A 22,750-nucleotide genomic window follows, 5' to 3' on the forward strand; every position below is an offset into this window, starting at 1 on the left:
GATCTTTGTCAAGTACAAACCCGACTTAGACACTCTTCTCTGTCAAGCCTGTCATGCCCCTCCATTGCCATGTGCCTGGAGCCCAGATCCCATTGTGTGGCCCCAGGATCCTCAGGGCCAGTCGCATCAAGTGCTCCGTCCTCTTGGTCCCCGATCTTTGGTTACGAGGGCTTCTTGCCTTGCCTCCACCGGCCCTCCCACCTTGGCTTTCTGCAGCGTCTATCTTAACTCTCACCCCTCTTAGGGTGTGTGTGTCTCTCCCTTTACACAGTTATTCTTGAAGACCCACCAGGTCCAGGATCGGGTCTGGCTGAACCACATGCCCGTGTACATGGCCCTTGGGCTGCATGTCCGTGTTTGTTAAAGGGTGACCTGCCTTCACTGAGTCACTTCGGCAAAGGGAATGCATGGAGTGGCGTGAAAGTGGCCCACGCAGCACGTGTCATGGGAACGTGAGCTGGGAAACCACAAGTGACCTTGTGAGTCTGCAGTCAGGCTCTGGAGAAGAAGCAGGACCTGAGGGCAATTTTCCTGGGATGTGAGAAAGTTGCCAAAAGATGCTTCTGAGGGGTCACAATGTCCTAGTCATGTTTCATGTGTGAGGAGTATTTCCTGACGTTGTTTTCTTGATGATGGCAGTGGACACATTCCTTGCTCAGTGAGGGTGAGACGTAACCTAGAGACGCTTAAGAATTATTGCTTCTTATGGCTGTTTGGTCCCAATTTCCTCTCTCCTTTTCTTCACTCTTGTCCTTTGTATGAGGAGAAGAGATTCAGGGGGAACACTCCTGATCAGGACAAAGCCTGCAGACCTTTCCTTCTTGCTACTTCCTCTTTATCACAAAACGGTCTCTCTCATTCCTTTAAAATGTGGGATTCTCATCAAGATTTGATTCTTGCCCTCCTTGCATTGTGATTTCTCCTGTTGAGCCCTGTCAGAAGGAGCTAACTGAAGAGAAACACCAGGCTGGGAGAAGGAGTGAGATGAGCCTCATCATGCAGGCTTTACTAGTACTCTGCACCTAGTACTCTATACCTAGTACTCTGCACCTAGTACTCTGTGACTAGTACTCTATACTAGTACTCTGTGCCTAGTACTCTATACCTAGTACCCTGCACCTACTACTCTATACTTAATACTTTGCACCTAGTACTCTATGCCTAGTACTCTATACCTAGTACTCTGTGCCTAGTACTCTGCACCTAGTACTCTGTGCCTAGTACTCTATACTTAGTACTCTGTGCCTAGTACTCTATACCTAGTGCCCTGCACCTATACTCTATACTTAGTACTTTGCACCTAGTACTCTATACCTAGTACTCTGTACCTAGAACTCTATACCTGGTACTCTGCGCATAGTATTCTGAACAATCAGTAAGTATCTGGGGAGGAAGGGAAGGAGCACAGCAATGCAGCAGGTTCACCTGGGTGGTGAACTGTGTATTCTAGGAAATGGAGCTGACCAAGGACTTCAGATAGTGAAGGAAAACACATTCATGTTAGCAATGAAACTAATTTTTCCTAGTCTCAGAATGGAGATTGGCTTTTATCAGACCAAACCCAAGAGCAAGGGACCAATGCAAAGGCATTCAGATGAGAAATGACAAAGATCTTGTACTAGTCTGGGTTCTCAGAAAAACAGAACCAGTAGGGTGTGTGTGCCTTGTGTGTGTGTGTGTGTGTGTGTGTGGAGAGAGAGAGAGAAATTTTAGAAATCAGCTGGTGTTAGTTGTTGGAGGCTGGCATGTCCCAAATCTGGAGACCCAGCAAAGAGTCAGTGCCGTGTTCAAGTCAAAGGTCATCTGCTGGCAGAATGTTCTCTTCCTCTGGGGAACCTCAGTCTTTTTCTATTAAGGACTTCAACTGATTGGGTGAGACCCACCACATTATGGAGAGCCATCTGCTTCACTCAGAGCCTACAGAGTAAATGCTCACTTCATCTAAAAAACAACCTCCCCAGAAACATCTATGAATAATGTTTGAGCAGATATCTGGTTCCATGACCCGGTCAAGTTGACACATAAAATGAACCATCACAGACCTGGATTTGGTCAGATGTGCAGGAGGGAGCAGTTTTGCTGAGAGAGGAAGAGGGAAGTAAAAATCTGTGATTTGGGGAGAGATGCGGGGAGGATGGAGGATGGAAGTCAGGGAGGGGTTCCACCCCCTGAAAGGGCATGCAGGGCAGAGAGGTGAAGGTGGGGACTGTCGTCTCCGGGTGGCCATGCACGTCAGGTAGAGATGACTCTGTGGTGGAGATGCAGGGCTTTATATAGGTGAGGCGCTTATGGGGGACTCAGGGGCTCTCACCAGATGGAAGAGATGCTCTCCTTCAGCACACTGAGAAAAATAGTAAATTAAAGGAAACTCATTTAAAAATAACATACATACACATACACCTTGAACCTTTATTTTCACTTAAAATACATACATGTGCATCCATTTGCTAATTCTTTTTTTTTTTGGCTGCGTTGGGTCTTCATTGCTGCGCGTGGGCTTTCTCTAGTTGCGGTGAGCAGGGGCTACTTTTCGTTGCCGTGTGCGGGCTTCTCATTGCAGTGGCTTCTCTTGTTGTGGAACACAGGCTCTAGGCTCGCCGGCTCAATAGTTGTGGTTCGCGGGCTCTAGAGCGCGGGCTCAGTAGTTGTACACGGGCTTAGTTGCTCCATGGCATGTGGGATCTCCCCGGACCAGGGCTTGAACCCACGTCCCCTGCATTGGCAGGCGGATTCTTAACCACTGTGCCACCAGGGAAGCCCCCTGCTAATTCTTTTAGTTATAGCCAAAGCTTATTTTGAGTAGGAAGATGCCTATTAAAGATCTAAGTTGATTACTTGCATAAAATATGCCCAATACCCATGATGTTCAGTTTCAGTTTCTTGACAGAAGGCTGAAACTCATCCTATTCATCCAGATGCAAAATCATCTTAATCTTCATTTTTTCTTCATATTTTACTTTTCTCTCAGCCACCACCTAAGCTGAGAGCAATTCCATTTAATGACTGATCTCTACTGAGTCATTCCAAAGATTCAACTTAGTTTTCATAGAAGCAAGTGTCTCATTTTCCTGCTCATGTTCCATCGAAGCTACACCAAACTAATTATATACATAACGCGCCTATAACAAGTTCAGCTGGCAGAGGCAGATTTGAGGGCAGCTCAGCTGCTTCCCCGTGTGCCCACTGTCGCCAGGTGGTAGCAGAAGGATATTGACAACGTGGGCAAGGCTGGCCCTTCACCCCACCTGGCGCTCAGCATGGTGTGGGGCAGTGGCCTGGGGGTTTTGCCAATGGAGAGGCCCAGAGTCTGACAGGTCAGTTCAGAGTAAGAGAGCTGCTCCTGAGGCTGAAATGAACCCATGGCAGGAAGGCATCCATCCAGGTGGTGGGGTTAGGGAAGAACAGTTGTAGAGTATCCCCAGGACAGGCTCTGGTGGGGGAGAATCCCCTGCTCTGTTCCCCTGGGGGCAGACACTGGAGGAGTCTCACATAGGAAATTATATTGGTCCTTCCCAGTGGAAAATCAGTTGACTCCCTGGAGGGCAGGGCGGTAGAAGATGGGTCTTTATAACCTAAATGGTGTCCCCAGCTATGAATGCAACCACTGTCACAGCCTGCCATGCCCAAGCGAAATGTACATTTCCAAAGACCTGGCACCCCATGCAGCCGTCCTTGGATAGGAACTACATCTCCCCAGCTGTCAAGTTGTGTTGTTTGGGAGGATTGGAAGAGTGTCAGCACTGGACATGTTTACCTTTACTTCTCAGAGCTCATCATTTTGAGGTTGGAAGGGCCAGCACAGGAGGAAGCAGCTCTGGCCCATCCCAACTCCTCAGCCACTTTGGTACTGGGGAGTCTTTCTTCCTGAAGGAGCCTAAGCCTGCATGACTTGCACCCCCGGAAGCTCGGGCGCTGGGTCTGGGGCCGGGCGCCTGCTCCAGATCACAGGCTTTAAAGCCAGGAGGGCTGCGCAGAGCAGGGGCGGCTGGACCAGGGGGCTGCTGGGCGATGGGGCTGCCTGGGTGGGCTTTTCTCATTGCCCTGACAGGGAGTGAAGGACGATGTCTTCCTGCAGAAGAACCCACTCACCAGGCTTTTCCCCTGATGTTCTAATGGCACATCTCAGTTCTTATAACAGTTAAAAGATAACATCAGTACAACTTTAATACAAACGAGGGAGCAAGGGCAGTTACCACCTTTAAGAGCCAGAGCCCTGGACTCTCCTGAAGAGCAGGTGTCCCGTTTCTCACAGTGTGTCCCCAACCCTGATGGTCACCTCGGCCACCAGGCTGGGGAAGGAGGGCTTTGCAAAAATTCAGATTTTTGACCCTCAACCCCAGATTTGTGATTCCTGCAGAATGGAGGAGAGGCCAGGGATGTGTAGATGCTTGAGAGCCCCGCCACGCAGCTGTGGTTTGGGAAGCACGGTCTCAGCACCAGGCTAGGTCACAGGGTCCTCTCAGCCCCTTGGTGCCATCCGTGGGCATGAAAATTTGGGATGTTAAACTTGTTAAAGTGGAGGGAGGTACCGCCTACCCAGTCATTACTCAATTTCAGTTGCAACTTGGTGTAGATTGCTAACTCTCCTACCTGTATACAGGTAGCTATGTTTTTTATCCCATAGCAGAGGGGTTGGTGATACAAAGAGTTGGGTACTGAGTGGATGTAAAAGAGGAGTGAGAGGGGGTTGCCTTCCCCACGTTGAACTCTGATGGTGGGAACGATGTTTATTCTTTCCAGTAGAGCGGGGATGAGTCCTGAGGAAAGTGCTGTGGGGGTTCCCTGAAGCCTCTTTGCATCTTCCACTGATCTTCCACTCCCTCCGTGACTGCCTTTGCTTCTTGGGCTGCCATTTCCCCATCCGTAAGACACCACCGGAAAAGCAGACCATTTCTGAAGTCCTTCCCAGCTCTACTGGTCAGCCTCTTTTTTCCAATTTTCCGTGGAAACCGGATGGAGGGGCAACCCTTCATTGTCACTCAGGATCTAAGGATTTCCCTTTCACCTTCTATGAGCTGAGGGTTTTCATCTGAGTTAATGGGATGCACACACCCTCCGTGGTCTGCAGAGAAGAACCTTCAGATGAAGGATTTTTGCTGAAACAGGGAATTATTAGGGCTGTCTGGCACAGCGAGGTAGGTTTCTTTAACCTGTGTGTCCCTCATAATTCCATTTCCCTGCCTCCCATGTGTAAATGAATCCTACTGATTCTTCTTAAGATAACATCTGATGACAGGACAATGAGACAGGAAAATCTGGTAAAAAAAAATAATAAAAATCTCCATATCTTTGGCTTCTCTCAGTCCATAAAATTAACACCCACCACACCTCCTTTATGGGGAGATTTTGATGTCCTGCAGTTTGACTCGATGTGAGTCAGCAAAGAAATGCTGCATTTAAAGACGAAAAAATACAGTCCTGCGTCTGGCTCGTTATACATCTCTCCTTCAGTTTCACATCGAACAAAGTAGTTTAACTTTTGAGGATGAACAAAATGAAGTCACTGTCAAGCTGCAGGCTTCTAAGTGCTGATGGCAAGAGCCTGGCTTCCCGATCCAGGTCCCCTGTTTCCTGAAGTCTGGCCCCGTCCTTGCCAACCAGTGGTCATCCATGGACTTTCCGTTCCGAGGTGATGGTGGAGGCCAGTCCCCAGCATTGCTTCTAGAAGAATGCGTCCAGCAGACAGTCGGAGGGTCCAGAACATCCCTGCGAACAGGCTGTGGTGCAGGGGGATGCACGTGTGTCCGGCGTGTTGCTGTCACTTCTAATGCACTTACTACTGGACCTCGGGAGGATTTGCTCCAGACGTTAGAGCGTAAGCACAGAGTGCAAGCTGTTTGTCCAGGAGCTCTGCCCCACCGACACCGTTCACTTACACATTTGGTTACCAAGATCTTTGGCCCTCTCAGAGCTGGATCTCTGCCCTGGAACATGCCTGGAGTGTAGCTGGCACCCTATGATACTGATGAAACATCCTTAGACATAGACCAGTAATTCCCCAGTCAGCAGATGGGCCAGGCCAGCTAATGGCCTGTACGTGGCCAGCTGCCAGATGGGCTCAGGAATCAGCTTCTCTCCCTCCTCGTCCTCCCAAGACCTCTGATCTCAGCTGCTGTGCTTTCAGCTCACAGCCTGCCTGTTCTCTTTAAATTAACTTGTTAGCTGGCTTTTTTTTTTTTTTTTTTTTCCTGTGGCTAAGGCAGATTTTTCAAACTGGCATCTGTTTATTGTTGGATGTGCACTGTTACCTTGGAAGCAGTTCATTTAGATGAAAAGCGTGGTAAATCTCAAATCACCTATACATGTGACGGGGCTGTAGTTTCATATGAAGACAAGGTCCTTCTGTCTTCAAAACCCACACGCTGCCCTGCCCGTAGGGCCACAGTGGCAGCTGTCATAGGCCCTGGGTCACTGAATATGGAGCCTGTGAATGTGTTTATAGTCACAGAGGATTTTAAAGATCATGTCGGAAAGTAAAAGTGGGCAATTTGATTAAGTACAGCCTACTTGAAGGTTGTGCTGGATACAGTAGCGCATGAAGGTCATGACTGACTGATGTGGGAGACACCTGGTAATCGGAGCTGTGTTTGAATGTTGTCCTTCGCCCTGTCCAGCTCGCACCTCCCTGGAACTGAATCCAGCTGTGAACATGGCCTTCTCTAGGTTCAGGCTGTGACCCGGGTTCTGCCCCGTCATGACTCCTTGTGTTTATTGAGTTAATGAAAGACCACTCTGCAGAAGATCAAGAGTTATTCCTGAAAATGGAATTGGCTGAGGGCTTCGTCTTGAAACTTTGAAGAGAACAGAAAAAGAAACTGAAACCGAATTCTAAAATGAAGGGAACAGTTCCTAATGCTGAATCCGTGACAGCCCTGGGCTGGCCGTGGGTGATGCTGGGCTGTGAGCCTCAGGCTCTGGTCCCCACCGAGGGTGGCCTCTGAGCCTGGGTGGCAGTTACAGCACCGTGCCTGCCTGGGGTGGGGGGGTGCTTCATGACAACCTATTTCACTAAACCAAATACCCTTGTTGGGAATTTGCATTTTCAAAGGAAACATTAAATAACCAAAACCAAAACATTATTATTATTTTTTTTTATGGGGAGGTGAAAGTCATTTTCTGAGAAACAAATAATGACTGTTGACAATTGGGGATGTTGAATATGGAACAGATGGTGCCAGGAAATTCTGCCCAAACTGTTGAGTGACAACCATAAATTCCACCACCTCTCCTGGCAGCACTGAGAGCTGTAAAGGTGAGCCCCAGGGGAGCCCTCAGCCAGGACAAGTACCGTGGTGGCCGGGTAGCTGAGTCCTCCAGATCCTGCCGGGGAAACCTGACTGATTTGGGTTATACCAGCCACCTGCTTTGTTCCAGATGGCGAACTTGAAAGACCAGAACAAAGCAGGACAGGTATGGCCACTGGCTAGCTACCCAACACGCCTTGTTCTGCTCACGGAACCCTCAGACGTCAGCACAGAAGCTTGCGTGGATTTCGACTCTCTCATGAGCTGAAATCAAGACTTTTCCCCAGAGCTCTGCCTGTGAAACAAAGCAGACACTTGGCATTTCCAGATGCTGTGTGAACGATCTTTCTTCAGGACCACTTCTTAATGATGTGCAGAAGGGAAGGGCAGAGAGTGGACCAACCCAGTTGGAGCAGCTTAAGATGGTGGAGATAGAGGACTTAACGCAGGGGTGTGAAAAGCCTTGGAGCAGCCAAAACGCCTTTGCACACCAATTACAGTTTATGAGGCTGCGGGGTTGAGAGAGCAAACTTAAGAAGTGGGAGGACACATAAAAACAACAGAAAAGCAATGGAGAAGCTCCAAATGCAGAATCATCACAGCCAGGAGGCCAAAGCCCATGTTTCATAAGGAGTAGGCATAATTTCCGTGGTTTAACGTGATATTAAAGAATGCTAATCTTGTTGACATTGAAAAATGGAAGCATTTCCACGGTTGATAGGGAACAGTTCCTACAAACCTGACATAGTTTATTATTATATGAGTAAAACTTTGCATTCTTTTTTTAATAATTTTCTTAGAAATATAATAGAGTCTGTTCATGAGAAACACTTGGTATAAAATAGTTCAAGGCTTCTACAAACAAAAATAAGTAAAAATATCATGGTACACCTCAGGCTAAAGGCACCTGGTGATACTGCAGGGCTGCTGAGATCCCAGGCATTGGGGCGGCGGGGAGGGGGGGGGGGCGCGGATCATTTCCACTTCCCATCCAGGGGAACTTTCACAGGAGTCCAAAAACTGGCTCTAAAATGATTTGGGTCACAGACCCCTTTGAGAACTTGAGGAAACGTGCTGGTGGTTTGCGCAGCAATCTTGGAGGCATGGCCCACCTAGAACTTGTAGGATTTCAGGTGTCTGTGGATCCCCTGGTCCTTTATGCCTTTATTTCCTTATTTACGTATTCATATACTCAGTCTGGTACTGCAGAATATTACAGACTCTGAAAATATGTTCACGGAGGCTTTGCAGGGTAAGAAAAATGTTTGTTTTAGACATTGAGTTGTAAAAATGCTGAATTTAAAAGTTGCTCGTACTTCCCTCAATCATGTTAAAAAAATAACATATATTTACACACACACACACACACACACACACACACAGAGAGAGAGAGAGAGAGAAAGCACCAGAATCAAAGGGGAGGATCTAATGAGGAATCGTTGTCCCCGGGAGGAGGGGTGGTGAGTACTTGCCTCCTCCCTTGTTGTGTTTCTCCCCACGAAACCCGGTGCACACACTCTGTCCTCACAGAATCTCTTCTGTTGGTGCAGCACCTCTGAGAGGCCCCTAGCGAGCTCTCGGCCAGGCTTTCTGGACACTGCTTTGCGTCCTCAACCCAAGTGTGACTGTCAGGGCACCCTGTGTGGGGAGAGGATGGAGGCCACCAAGACAAAGGAGAACCGGGCATCTTCACAAATCCTGTCTTCCCTCCAGACTCAAGAGGAAATCTTGTTCTATCAGTTCACACTCAGAAATGCTGTGGAACAGGAGACAAGTTTTCTGCTCGGGACCCCTGAGCCCTCCTCATAGACTCGGCCGAGGCAGAGCCTCCTGACAGCTTCCCGGGCCCTGCTGTCCTTCGATGCCCCCATCACGCTGACAGCTGGACGCATCGCCGGACCCTGCTCCTCCTGCAGGGGTCGCGCTGCTCTGTCTGAGGGAAGGAGATCGCGGCTTCTCCTTTCCCCTTGGGGATGATTTCCAACAACCACCGACGTGGAGCTCCATGGGCCCCGAGTTTTCTGTAGAATTTTCAATTTTTGCTTACACGCCCTGAACAGGGAGACAAATATGAGTGGAAATCAAGTCCTCTCAGAGTCCAAATGGCCGTCTCCCCAGGATCCAAGGACCTCCATCCAAGTGGGTACTCCTTACGGGACCACATTTCACCTCCCGGCTCTCCCGCCCCAGATGGGCCCCACCCTGGCTGTTCCCTCAGCCCTCCTGCGGGTGGACTTGTGCAAAGCTTTGGGGACACACGCAGGCTTATCTGAGAGCAAACGGTGATGCCACGGGGCTGAGCTGGACCCGACCTCCCCACCTCCATCACCTGCTGACATGCCTATCGACAAAGAATGCTTTTACAGTCAGAAGAGAGAGAAACAGGGCTGCTTTGAGAAACATCCTCAAGCATCAGAAACTGCTAACAAATTGAAAGAAAGACGAGCAGGCATTATAGGCCTCCTGCTGGAAGTCATCGCTTTTGAAGTAATCACACAAAACAAACAAAAAACCCACATCTGACAAAGACTTTAGATCCACCTAAATTACAGGAAGTACAGAGGAGCATACTAAGTGATACCACAGAGACATAACTTGCAAAGTCCTGAAATCAGCAAAAAAAAAAAAAAAAAAAAAAAAATGAAGACGCAGTAAGGTGTGCAATCTTTCTGTAACAGATAAATGGAATAGAAAAATGAGATTACAGAAGAACCTACAGACTAAAAGAGAAGAAAGACACATCAACCAATTGCAAAATATGAGCTTTATTTGGATTCTGACTCTGACAAGCGGATGAAATTTTGACATTGACGACATACTTGGGAATGGAACGCTGAGTATTTAATGACATTAAGAGATTATCGTTAAAATTTTTAGATGTCACAGTGGTATTGTGGTTAGGTTGAAAAATCTAAGACTCCTTATCTTTTAGAGATGTGAATTGAAATATTAATATGTCTAGAATTTGCTTCAAAATGCTATAGGGATGGGGGCATAAACTGATCATCTTTGGAGCTGAGTGGACACGGAGGGCCTTTATTTTTGTACAAGTTTGAAATTCTCTTTAGAAAAAAGTTTTCTAAAGAAAAAAATTTCTTTAGAAAAAAGGGAACAGACACACTGTTGAGGGGAGTTATTTCCAAGTACAAGGAACCTGAAAGCCAAGGGAGGGGAAGCATGACCATCAGGAATGCTAATCGGGGAAGTTAGAAGGGGCAGGGGCCCAGGGAGACTGCCCGGCGACTGAAAATAGCTGTGCACCTACGGACAGTAGGTGGGAAATGATGCAGGTCAATGCCAGCGCAGACGCGGCCCTCCACTGTGGAGAGCCGGCACTGCCCCTCACTGTGGGTCTCTCTGCCCCCCAGGTGGTCCGTGGGGAACTGGAGCGCCTGCAGCCGGACGTGCAGTGGAGGCACCCAGAGCCGGCCCGTCCAGTGCACGCGGCGGGCACACTACAAATCGGAGCGGGTCTCTGCCAGCCTGTGTCCTCAGCCCGTGCCCTCCAGCCGACAGGCCTGCCAGCCTCAGAGCTGCCCACCCGCGTGGAGCGCCGGACCCTGGGCGGAGGTAACGGGGCAGGGCCGGCGTAGGGGGGCGGCGGGGCCCCTCCTAGGCAACGTGGGGCTGGAGTCTTACCGGGCCTTGCGGGAGCTGACGCGCTCTTCCCGTGCAGTGCTCTCGAACCTGCGGGAAGGGGTGGAGGAAGAGGTCCGTGGCCTGTAAGAGCACCAACCCCTTGGCCAGGGCGCAGCTGCTGCCCGACGCTGTCTGCACCTCGGAGCCCAAGCCCAGGACTCACGAGGCCTGTCTGCTCGGGCGCTGCCACAAGCACAAGAAGCTGCAGTGGCTTGTGTCCGCCTGGTCCCAGGTAGGTGCACTGGTCCCAGGTGGGTGCACTGATCCCAGGTAGGTGGACCTGATTCCAGGTAGGTGCACTAGCCCCAGATAGGTGCACCTGATTCCAGGTAGGTGTGCCGGGTCCCAGGTGGGTGTTCCTGGTCGCAGGCAGGTGCACTAGTTCCAGGCAGGTGTATTAGTTCCAGGTACGTGCACGGACCCCAGGTAGGTGCATTTGGTCCCAGGTAGGTGCACTGGCCCCAGTTGGGTTCACTGATCCCAGGTGGGTGCACCTGATTCCAGGTAGGTGTGCCGGGTCCCAGGTGGGTGCACTGGTCCAGGTAGGTGTGCCTGGTGCCAGGTGGGTGCACTGGCCTCAGTTGGGTGCACTGATCCCAGGTAGGTGTGCCGAGTCCCAGGTGGATGCACTGGTTCAGGTAAGTGCTCCAGGTCCCAGGTGGGTGCACCAGGTCCAGATGAAACTGGGTCGACCAGCTCCTGCCTTGGAGCTGCCTCTCGTCTGGTCTCTCTGCTTCTTCTTCCCCCGGGTCTCTGGTCCCTGCCCACCCCCTGGTATTCAGTCCTCCCTCCTGGCACCCACTCCTTGGCGTGTCCTTCGGCTTTCTCATCGCATCCCTGGAGTACCTCACCCAGGTCATCCACGCGGTCATCACTCCCTCGTGTTGAGCAGAGACTGAGTGGGTGAACGGGTGCAGGTGTGAGGGGAGGGGTGTCCCTTGCGCTGACCAGGGGTGGGGGCACCCACTGCACCCAGAACAGCTGCCGCCACTTCCCAGGCCATGCTTAGGTAGTAGAGCAGGTGGGTGACCTCAGGAGACAGAGGACCCGTTGCCTGGGAGGAGCGTGCACAGGCAGGCTTCACGTTTGGGGAAGAGACTGCTTGGGCTGGGTTTGCCCGATGCCTTGTGCTGCTGAAGGCTGGGAAGCCCCTCATTTGCACTGTCGGGGGGCTGTCCCAGCCCTGCTTCTCTGAGACCAGCATTTGGAAACGCGAGCTTGGCGTGTTAAAGGTTTTGTGACTCGCTTTGGCCCAGGTGGGGGCCGGACACCCTGTGGGGAGCAGACAGAGCTGCCCACCCCCGTGCCCGGGAGGGGACGTCGGGAGGCCATGCCAGCCCCTCCCCTGGCGCAGCGAGCCCAGGGGCTGCCTGAGCGGCCTGTGAGAGGCTCTTTCATCGAGGTGTGCATCACTCGGAGGCACGGGAGTCAGTAGAGCACAGAGGACATCAGAAAGCCAGCAGCCCAGAGAACAGGAGCCGCCGCCACCCTCGGGAGCTCGCCTGTAATCCCAGCTGCGGGGCTGCCTTTGCATAGCAGGCATGAGAAGAAAGGCCCCAGCTCCCGGATCCCGCGCCCTCAGGGGCAGGCTCAGGGCCACAGCCCCCTACGCCCACCTCCAATGGCAACCTGTTCAGGAGGGAGGAGTGAATCAATAAAGGGCTGCTGTGCCGAGCAGGGCATTTAACCCGGGTGAGACAACATTCCATATGCCACTGAAAACTGAAAACAGCGTCGCTCTTGGATAAAGCCTGCTGCTGCTAAGGTAGAATTCCTGGTCCTCTCTCGCCTGGGACCCGGGAACATCAGCGTCTCTAGGACTGAATCGCGCTGTCGTTAGAAGACTATGGTTTCTGTGCGTATCCCCAGAGGCTGAGTCGTTAGGAAGGAAGCAACTTGGGCTGCATAGTGTCTGGGAGGTGTCGCCCTGGGAAGCCCTTGCACTGAATGTATAACACATGCGGGCGCACACACACACACACGCACACACACCCCAGAACTTCTCTCTTAGGCATGGCCCCAGCAAGGCCCTGGGAGGAGTCCTCCAGCTCCTTCCTGGCATCAGGACACACTGAGCACACCTGTAAGCCAGGTCTGAGCATGAGTGTGAGGCCAGAACCCGGGCACCTGGGCTCCTCCGCTTATGTGACCTGCGGACATGTCAGCCCAAGGCAGCAATGCCAGCCACTGGGACCTTCCCCGTGACCTCCGAGCCGGCCTTTTGGTCTTCTGTGTCATCCCTCTGTGACAGGTGGCTGCAGCCTCCGCCTGGCCACAGATTTGCCCAGGGTCCCACCGCCCATGCCGGAGGGTCCGGCTGCAGTGACAGCTCAGGCTCAGAGCACATCACCGTGGGACCGAATAGGTTTGCTGTCTGTGCTCGCTCTCTTCAGCGCAGCACTCGGCTTTCTGAGGGTGATTGTGAGCCCTGGGTTTCCCCTGCCTGCCCCTGCCTTAGGGGCCAGCATCACGCTGCAGTTGGGTGATGTGAATCCATGGAGCTACACGTGGAGCTATTAAATTTCAGTGCATTCTGGTATCAGTTACAGCCCAACATTTAAATTTCCCAGTGAAGCAGTAGCTCCAGAATTACTCTCTTCACGGTTTCTGATTGCCCTGCCCCAACGCATGCCCCCAGTGCTAGACCACTGTGACCGCAAGCTCTTCCTTTTTATGGCAGATACTGTAACAACTTTTTAACGTGCCAAGGTCCCATATATTCCACTGGCCATTTACACTTAGGTAAACGGTCAAGCTGATACAATCGGGACGCTTCTTGACTCGACGACTTTGTGGAACAGACAGCCGCCACAGGAGAAATACCTCTCACTCGCATCCTTCGTTGTCTTTTCTTTTCAGTGCTCTGTTACGTGTGAAAGAGGAACACAGAAAAGATTCTTCAAATGTGCTGAGAAGTACAGTTCTGGGAAGTACCGCGAGCTGGCCTCGAAGAAGTGCTTGCACCTACCGCAGCCCCACCTGGAGCTGGAACGCATCTGCGCCCCATTTCCCTGCCCTAAGCACCCCCTGTTCGCGGCTGCAGGCTCCCCACAGGCCGGCTGGTTTGCCTCGCCCTGGTCTCAGGTAGGGGTGAAGGGAGGGCGGGCAGAGCCCCTGCTCAGTGTTGGTGGCTGGCCTGGGTGGAGAGGTTCCTGCTGGATGTGAGCTGCTCGAAAGCAGATACAGTCACAAAACAACCATCCCGACTGGTATTTACCGAGAGGTCGCTTTGTGGCAAGTGTCCTGCTAAGTGTTTTACTGTGTATCCTACATACACACCAATAGGTGGGTATATACATACATACATACATGTACATTTTATGTATACAGTCCCCAGTGCCTACCAGGGCACCGAGCCCATACTGAGTATTCACAGAATGTTTGCTGAATGTGGAATTCTAAACGAAAAACAAATTCAATGAGTGACTCAGGGGGGCTTCCCTGGTGGCGCAGTGGTTAAGAATCCGCCTGCCAATGCAGGGGACACGGGTTCGAGCCCTGGCCCAGGAAGATCCCACATGCAGCAGAGCAAATAAGCCCGTGCGCCACAACTACTAAGCCTGCACTCTAGAGCCCGAGAGCCACAGCTACTGAACCCACGAGCCGCAACTACTGAAGCCCGCACGCCTAGAGCCCGTGCTCTGCAACAAGAGAAGCCACCACAAGGAGAAGCCCGTGCACCACAACGAAGAGTAGCCCCCGCTCGCCGCAACTAGAGAAAGCCCGCGTGCAGCAACAAAGACCCAACGCAGCCAAAAAAAATTTTTAATAAATTAAATAAATAAATTTTTTTAAAAAATGAGTGACTCAGGGCAGCCGCTTCTGGTCCTTATTTAGAGGACTACCCCCACCAGCGCAGTCATAGCTCACACATGTCTGGGGTTTTGTTGTCACTGTCATCGATATTCCATGCCCTGTTGAAAAACCATGTGTAGTGGCATCATCTTTAAAAACCAAAGACCATTCTCCCTCACCAACCACATGCCTCTTCCTGCTTACCCGGGACCGCATTTGAGACAAGCACACCCAGCCCATGTGGCCGGCGGGCAGGCTGGAGCACGTGTGTTTCTGGTCACTGAGGATCTCCCCAAGTCTGTGTACCTGATGGGATGAGGGAGGAAAGCTCCCAGAGGAAGCAGCGGGGACGTGGCCAGACCAGCTCCTAAAGAAGCAGGCTGCTGGGTCCCCAGCTCCACAGAAATGTGGAACCAGTGTTGATCTGGGTAAGTTTTACTAAGGACTGAACAATTACTGTTATGGATCTGCCAGTGGGGCAGGCCACACCCCAGGCAAGGCACGCTCGTCTGCACCACCTGTCCTGGAAAGGACGTCAGTGTTCTGTGTGGAAATCAGTGCCAGCCAGGGGCCGAGCAGGAGGCGTGACTGGTGCAACCACAGTGCTTAGCCAGACGGGACCAGTGGTGCCTGACTTTGACCAGCTCTCCCTCCACCTGAGTCTCCTCACGTATTTCCTGGCCTCCGGGACCCATCTTCAGTCCCTCCTGATGCAAAATCCCTTTCCTGAGGCCCGCGCACCATGACGGCCACTGTCCGTGGCTCCTCTCAGAAGGGACACCACACCCTGCCTCCTGGGCATGTCCTGCATCTTGCCGTGAACAGTGTCCCCAAAACTCATGTCCACCCGGGACCTCAAAGTGCGATCTTATTCAGAAATAGGAAGTTTGCAGGTTTAATTAGCTAAGATGAGGTCATTCTGGATTCGGGTGAACCCTAACCCAATGACCCATGTCCTTATAGGACACACAGGGGAAAGGCCATGTGACGATAGAGGCAGAGGTCACACTGATGCAGCTACGGGCCCAAGAACACCCAGGATTGCCGGCAGCCGCCGGACTCTGGAAAAGGATGAGCAGATCCCCCCTTAGGACCTCCAGAAGAGACGGAACTTGCTCCTTCTGCCAATGTCTTGATTTTATACTTCTGGCCTCCTGAACTGAGAGAGTTGTTTCTGCTGTTTCAAGCCCCCCAGCTTGTGGTCATTTGTTCCAGCAGCCCTGAGCCTCTAACACTGTGGTTATTGGTGTTACCGAACCTAACCTGGGTCTGCTTGCCCAATGCACAGCAAAGCCAATCTACTGACACCATTTTGTGGTGAAGGAAAGTACAGTGTTTACTGCAGGCACCAAGCAAGGAGAACAAGCTCGAAAAGACCCAAACTCCCTGACAGCTTTCAGGAAAGGGTTTTTAAAGACTGAGGGAGAGGGTTGTGGGGTACATGATCAGCTTGTTCACAGTTCTCTGATTGGTTGATGGTGAGGTAACAGGGTGGTATTTTAGGAATCTCAGTTGCCGATTTTCTGGCCCCAGCCGGTATGGGCTCTATGTGCTGGTTGGTGGTCAGCATGCAGTTAACTTTCTCCACCTGGTGGGGTTTCAGTGTCTGCAAAACAACAAAAGGACACGGCTCAGGATGTTATCTGTAGCCCTTGAGGAGGAACCAAAGGTCCTTGACTTTGTCTTATGGCTAAACTATTAATATTTTGTCTTGCTGGACTGTTTTCCTTTGTTTCTGCATTTTTTAACTTCTCATTAAATTTTAATTTCTGGAACTTGGGGAAGGCCTAGGAGGTTAAAGCTTTTCTACAAACAAGAGGTGGGGGACACCAGGGGTGTCTGTCCCCAGGAAGGCCCGACAGGGTGCTGCTCAGTTTCAGTTGTGTCCTTGTCCCATCATGTTTCCTCCTGACCACCCCTGCCAAGGGTGACTCCCAGCAGCAAGGGCTGTGTCTTAAGTGCCTTCACATTCCTCTTCGCCCAGCTTGGAGTCTGAGGACAGTGGGCATGTGAGCTACAGCAGCTGAATCCGACAATACCATGGTGTCCGCCAGCACAGGGGCTTCTCCAGCAGGAGGAACATGAGTCTCAGAGGGGAGACCTCAAGGCTCTGTGACCCACAGTCCCTTGATCCAGGAATGGCCAAGAGGTGACGGGCGGTGGGCTCTTTCACTCTCAGCTCTCCTGATTCCCCACAGACCGGGGTCCCCCAGCATGGCACCCACCCTCCCTCATGTGTGCCGGCCACCAACAATTCTATCGAACAGTCTTCTGACGTAAACCCAACCCTGAATGCAAACCTGAAATGAACAAGTTTGACAGAGCAAAAATCACACAGAATTATTATTTTTATCTAAGCCCAAAGGAAACAAACAGAAATATATATTGGAACCAACTTAATCCATCACGGAATTTTTTTCAGTATTAGCTAAAATTTTACTAGAATAAAACCAGTTCAAAATCCCCCCAAATGAAACCCCAGTTCATTCTGTTGGAGCTCTGCTGTGTATGTGAGCCCAGCATTGGCTGGTAATCAATAATCTTCTTTAGAAATCACAACATCCCAGCCCGGCCATTGCCGTCCCTCTGGTTCCTCTGCCATATCCCTGATCCCAAACTCTGAGCTCTGCAGAAGGAAACCATCCCTCAGTCCTCGGAGAGGAAGAGACAGAAAGACCTTCCACCCACTGTATGCACTGCCCTCTAGCTGTGTTCTTGCTTTGCTTTTGGTTCCTCTTATCTTCAAACTTGATGTTGCTTTTTCATTTACAAATATATGAACCCCTCCCCAAATGGTATTTAAATTAGAATTTGTTTAATTTAGAATATTGGACCAGGGGGCATTTGAACCATATCCTTTTCAAGCATTTGCTGTTTTAAGTAGGTCAAAAGTATGACTAGCTACACACTTTTCCCTTCAATTTTCCTCTGAGTGCACAGGCTTTCCAGCAAGGTGAAGGGCTGGATGAGCTAAGAAGCTGAGTCGAGTTGTTTCTGAGGCAGATGCTTCGCTTTCTCTGTCTTTTTGAGAATGTGAGTCAGAGACAAGTACAGGTGGTTCCCAAGACCGTGGTCCCTCTGTCCGTGGGGAGACTGAGGCTACTGAGAGTGAATCAGGCCAGTATTCACCCCACTCTGCTCAATTCAGAGACTTCAGGCAAATTTAGAAAAAGAAAAGCAAGGTTTATCCTTTTTTAATTTAAGCCAAAACCTAAAACCTAAAAATACATCTTGCATAGTTTTCACCAGCCTGAAATATTCAATCTGTCTGTCTAATAAGTCATTTTTATCATAAGCTGTTTGAAGATCTTATCCAGTGTGACTCATCTATTACATTCCGAGTCCATAACTTTTGGGAGTAATAACTCAAAGGCGATGTTTGCTGTGAGCTCTTGTACCCAAGGCTCTGCACCCTTCAATCGTGGGAAATTGTGGGACAGAAATGCATGGCCAGTGCCTGGCTCAGCTTTGCCCCCAGACAGGTTATTCCTGTAACAGCTGGAAGATGGTGGGTTCTGTTGTCTGATCAGGAGAGTTTCTGTTGGTCTCAATGGCCCGGCTTATCATTTTGGTTAGTAGTGCATCGCCTGGCAGGACGGACTTCATTCATTTGGGTCGTTTGGGCTTAGCATCCAGTGGATCACACACTGGTCTTGGAAAGGCTTAAGTGCGAACACCTGCTGGACTGTGTCTGACTCTACATGACAGAGACTGGGTGTGTTCTCAGTGCTGGAGTGCCAGGGCCCTGTCTTGTTCCAGGGTTCCTCACCAGGACTGTGCATAAGTTGATGTGGAGACCCTTGGGCTCTCAGGGGCAAAGAGCCATGTCCCAGACGTCATCGATAGGGTTTTCCATCTTGGCAACTATGACTGCAACAATGTATCAAACACACACACATGCACAGACTCACACATATGGGCATACACATGAACACACACACGGGCACACACAGAACATGTGGAGACTTCAGCAGGCTTGGTCTGGATGAGTGTGGTCAGTCCATCACAGAGGGCTGTCCTGCACCCTTGATTCATTCGTCCAGCTCTAATAATTTGCTCTCATCCTGTTCGAATTATGAGGGTGCACAGGAAAACAGGAACCGTTTTGTTGACATTGATGGATAAGGTCGCCTGAGCTGGAGGGAGTCTGCCTGTGACCAATTGAATTCGTACAAAAATGCACAGCCCCATCTATGTTTAGAGCAGAAATCGTGTGTGTTGTCCCATCCTGACTGAGTAGACATTTGGTCTCTGGGAGAAGTTATGGTGGCTGAAGCTCCAGACTTGGAGAGATCCACGAAGGTGATAAATAAGGGAAGAAACTGCCCCCCTCCCGCCCCTGTAGAGACTTCACAGAAGGAAGATGAAGGTGTGAGACGTCTGGCTCTCTGCAGTTAACATGCATTTGTTTACTCACTGTTGCTTGCATTTGAGAGATGAACTTTGCCCTGGAAGAAGCCCCGTGGTTTTACAGGTTCCTGTGAATGTGACAGGTGGACATTTACCTTAGACTAAGACCATGTAGAACATCAATCTGGACTTAGAGCTCTCAGACATCGCCTTCTACTAGCATTTTTCCATGAAGACCAATAACATAAACAAGAGTAGTCACTCTAATTTAAAACAAACCCGGAGGCAAATGTTATTATTTAAAAATGCATCTTTGGGGTTTTTTTGATAATGACGAAGAGTAATCATCAATTCCCCCATTCCTCCAGTCAGAGGTTATGCAGTGCCTCTGATACAGGGGTGGCCAATCCTCCTAGGAACACGGGGATCGCCGAGGCGACAGGGCACACAGAGGACATCCGGCAGGGAGAGGTCTTTCAGCGTTTCAATGTCCGTAGAGTCTGTCTGAGTGGATGTCTGCCCTGAGACTCCCTGGAAGGGGGCGGGACTGGCCAACCTGCAGGGGCCCTTTCAAAGCAGAGTGTGCTGGTCTGCATGGGGTCCAGGTGAGGACGGGCGTGTGTCACCCTCCAGGAGGCCGTTTAATTCTAGAGTGACAAGAAGACCCTCCTTGCTAGACCTCAGGGGCCCGTCCCGCGGAATCCCGCCTCGACGCTTTTCTCCATCTGGTTCCTTGGTTCTTGGACGGAGCCCTGGTCTCAGGCCCTGTTACCGGCAGCAGCAGGTGGGGGTGAAGGGCCAGAGGCGATGGGAGGGGCTTAAGGCCGTGGGGCCCCAGGAGTGGGGTGAGCAGTCCACGCCCGGCTCTTCAGTGGTGGTGTCCCTGCTCGGCACCCTGAAGCCACACGCCCCGGAGTCTGGAGGGGCCCCCTCACCCCTCAGCAAACAGACCCAGAACCACCCGCCCACCCACCGAGTGGGAGTCCTCCACATTTTCTGGCTCGGGGACATTCACACCGAGGCCCTGGAAGGCGAGCAGAAGTGAGCCGGGTGCGGTGGGGAGAGTCCACGGACTGAAGATGAGAGCGAGCGCCAGGGCCACGCGGGGGCAGGTCTCATCTAACTGTTTGCAGTCAAGCCGCGGGCCAGCTTGACGTGCTAGTTTTGTTAGATTGAATGTGACTGAAGCCGGTTCTGAAAATAGAAGAGGAAGGTGCTCTTGCCGGTGTCGTTCCGGTCACTCACTGGACAGCAGTTCTCCGGGTGTGTCCCGACCCGTGGCCGCGTGGCCACACATGCAGGTTCCCGGGCCCAGCCCAGACCTGCTGGCGCTCGAGCTTTGGGCCTGGGCCCCAGCATTCTGCTTGGCTGAGTCCTGTGGTTCATTCAGACACGCATTCGAGCTGGAGAGCCACTGGCGCGGAGGGCGTCTCCAGCAGCAGGGGGTCTGGACAGAGGGCGACAGCAGCTGTCACTCTGCAGGTCAGGGAGCAGATGCAGGACACCGTCAGCGCACGGCACGGCGGCCGCCTCTGTCCTGCCATCAGTAGGACATGGCCTGAGATGCTCAGGCTAAACCCCGTGAAGCTGAGGAAGAAGACCTAGACTTTGACTTCAGACCTGAGTTCCGGTCTCTCTTTCCACTGAGTATTCCTTTCCCAACAGTGTTGCGTCATACGACTTGCCCTCCACACCTGCTGGCCTCCCGCTCCTCCTGCAGCCCCAGCCCCTCGGTCTCCACCCCAGGAGTCTGCACAGAGATTCCTAGGATCAGCCCATCTGCAAATCTAGTGGAAAATCTGGAATGTGATTTCTAAACCCCATGCTGAGTTTGAGGCCATTATGTTTATGATATAGCTGAACCACTTGCATAGCTTTTCCTTCCTGGGGAGAAAAAAAAAAAAAAAGTGAATAAACTTCTTCAGATTCCTTCTTTTTCTTCCCTCTCCTGCTCTATCTCTGGTTTTATCAATGCGAAGGATTTTCAAAATCTGCAGCCAAACACCTTAGTTCTTTCTGTTTACATGAAGAAACACAAAATTTGAGCTATTTGGAGGCTTTTTTCCTAAAAATATGTCTCTCACGGGGAGTGTAAAATCTCTCTAGACCGGTGCTTCTCACACTGGGTGTTCTTATGGATCATGTGGGGGTTGTGCAGATTCTGAGGCAGCGTCCGGACGTGGGGGGCAGGGATGTTGACAGGGTCCCAGCTGTTGCCAGGGCTGCTTGTCCAGAAACCGAGCTTTGAGTAGCGGCTTTGGAAAGTGCCCCGAGGAAGGGCAAGCTGCTTGTGTTCACCACTAGTGTCTGGAGCCTAGAACAGTGCCTGGTAAGAGGAGGAGAATGATTCCTCTTTGTGAATAAATTAACCAATGACAAAAAAAGAATCAAACCACTCGGTGCTGTTTAAGTGATGCAAAACGCTGGCCAGATCTCTTGATTTCTAACTGAGGCATAACATCTTTAACAAGAGTGGAATTCTGCCTCTGCGGCTGTTGATGAAAGAAACTCAACACACAAGGCAGAGACATTCAACGCCTACGGAGGAAGATGTGACCGACGAGACCCTAGGAACCCTGTGACAGTGCAGCCCTGTAAGTTCTCAGGCCACGATGGGAGCTGAGCGAGGGCCTGGAACCAGAGTGCAAAGCGCCAAGGCCAGAATTGCGGTTCTGCCGGAATGTTCAGAAAGATGTTATAGGCAGTGGGAAACGTCTGGCTCTATCGCGGATGAGCCTCATGACTCAGGAATCAGACATCAGTCTGCCCACAACCTTGCTGTTTTCCTGGCTGCCATAGTCGTATACTGAAACTGAACTACTGACGACTTTCGCTGAAATTGGTTTTGAAGAGAAGGGGTAAGCCTCACAGAATGTTCCAAACCCACATGCTTATCAGCTAAAGCCCTGGATTTTCTCTCCAGGGGCCCAGCCATCCTTTCCCTAAAGAGAAAAAAAAGAAGAAGGAACAATTCCTTCAGCTTATGAGTTTTCAGGACTCTCTGTTTCCAACTTTTCTCCCCCCCGAGGGGCAGGTAGAGACGTTTTACTTACTCCATCCCCGAGTCTCTATCCCAGGGGATGTCAAAGCCACTTCTCCAGGCTCTGTTTGCAGCGGGTCCTGAACATCCGGCTGCAGGCCAGCGTCTGGCTGCGGGTTGTTTCGGCTGTGGAAGACCAGACCCAGGGCTGCTCCAGTGGGGTCCTGGCACATGGACCCGTACATTCTGGCAGCAGCCTGAGTCATGTGTGTCCCTAAATCTGCACGGCTTTATCCTCGTGTTTTAAAGCAACAATTTAGCTTACCCCCCGGGTACCAGGATATCCAAAACGTTCTCTGACCCCGACTTTTTGCAGGTGCTCCTTTAATTGCTTACATTCTTAACGGTCTTGAACTCACAGCCTTGTCTGAGCACAATTCACATGCTTCCGTCTAGACCTCGAGTCGCCTTCTTTCTGGGCATATTCACTGCTACGAGTTTGGGCTCCTCCGTCTCTCTGATCACCCACGTCCCTCCTGGTTTACTGCCGGCAGTGGATCTCAGACGGACCCGCTGCTGTGGTCTGTGGGGTGTGCGCCCAGCCCGCTGGTGAGGGATGGTCTGACCCAGCTCTCCTTCCTACTCTGGCTCCGCTGTGCTCTGTGCCTTAGAGGGCGGGGGCCTCGGCGTCGGGAAACAAAGTTCCTGGGAGCATGTGAAGGAGCCCAGGGAACCTCCAGAC

At 51.3% G+C, this 22,750-nt stretch overlaps 1 protein-coding gene across 1 annotated transcript in view; it reads left to right on the top strand.

Annotated features, from left to right (window-relative positions):
* Window positions 1-22,750, top strand: part of ADAMTS16 (ADAM metallopeptidase with thrombospondin type 1 motif 16) — a 162,221-nt gene that overhangs the window by 137,994 nt on the left and 1,477 nt on the right. The window contains exons 19-21 of the mRNA XM_036845990.1: window positions 10,613-10,814; window positions 10,921-11,115; window positions 13,743-13,967. Of these exons, the coding sequence (XP_036701885.1) occupies window positions 10,613-10,814; window positions 10,921-11,115; window positions 13,743-13,967 (622 nt within the window). The remainder of the gene's footprint in view (window positions 1-10,612; window positions 10,815-10,920; window positions 11,116-13,742; window positions 13,968-22,750) is intronic.

The sequence above is a fragment of the Balaenoptera musculus genome, chromosome 3 (assembly GCF_009873245.2).
Source record: "Balaenoptera musculus isolate JJ_BM4_2016_0621 chromosome 3, mBalMus1.pri.v3, whole genome shotgun sequence".
NCBI lineage: Eukaryota > Metazoa > Chordata > Mammalia > Artiodactyla > Balaenopteridae > Balaenoptera > Balaenoptera musculus.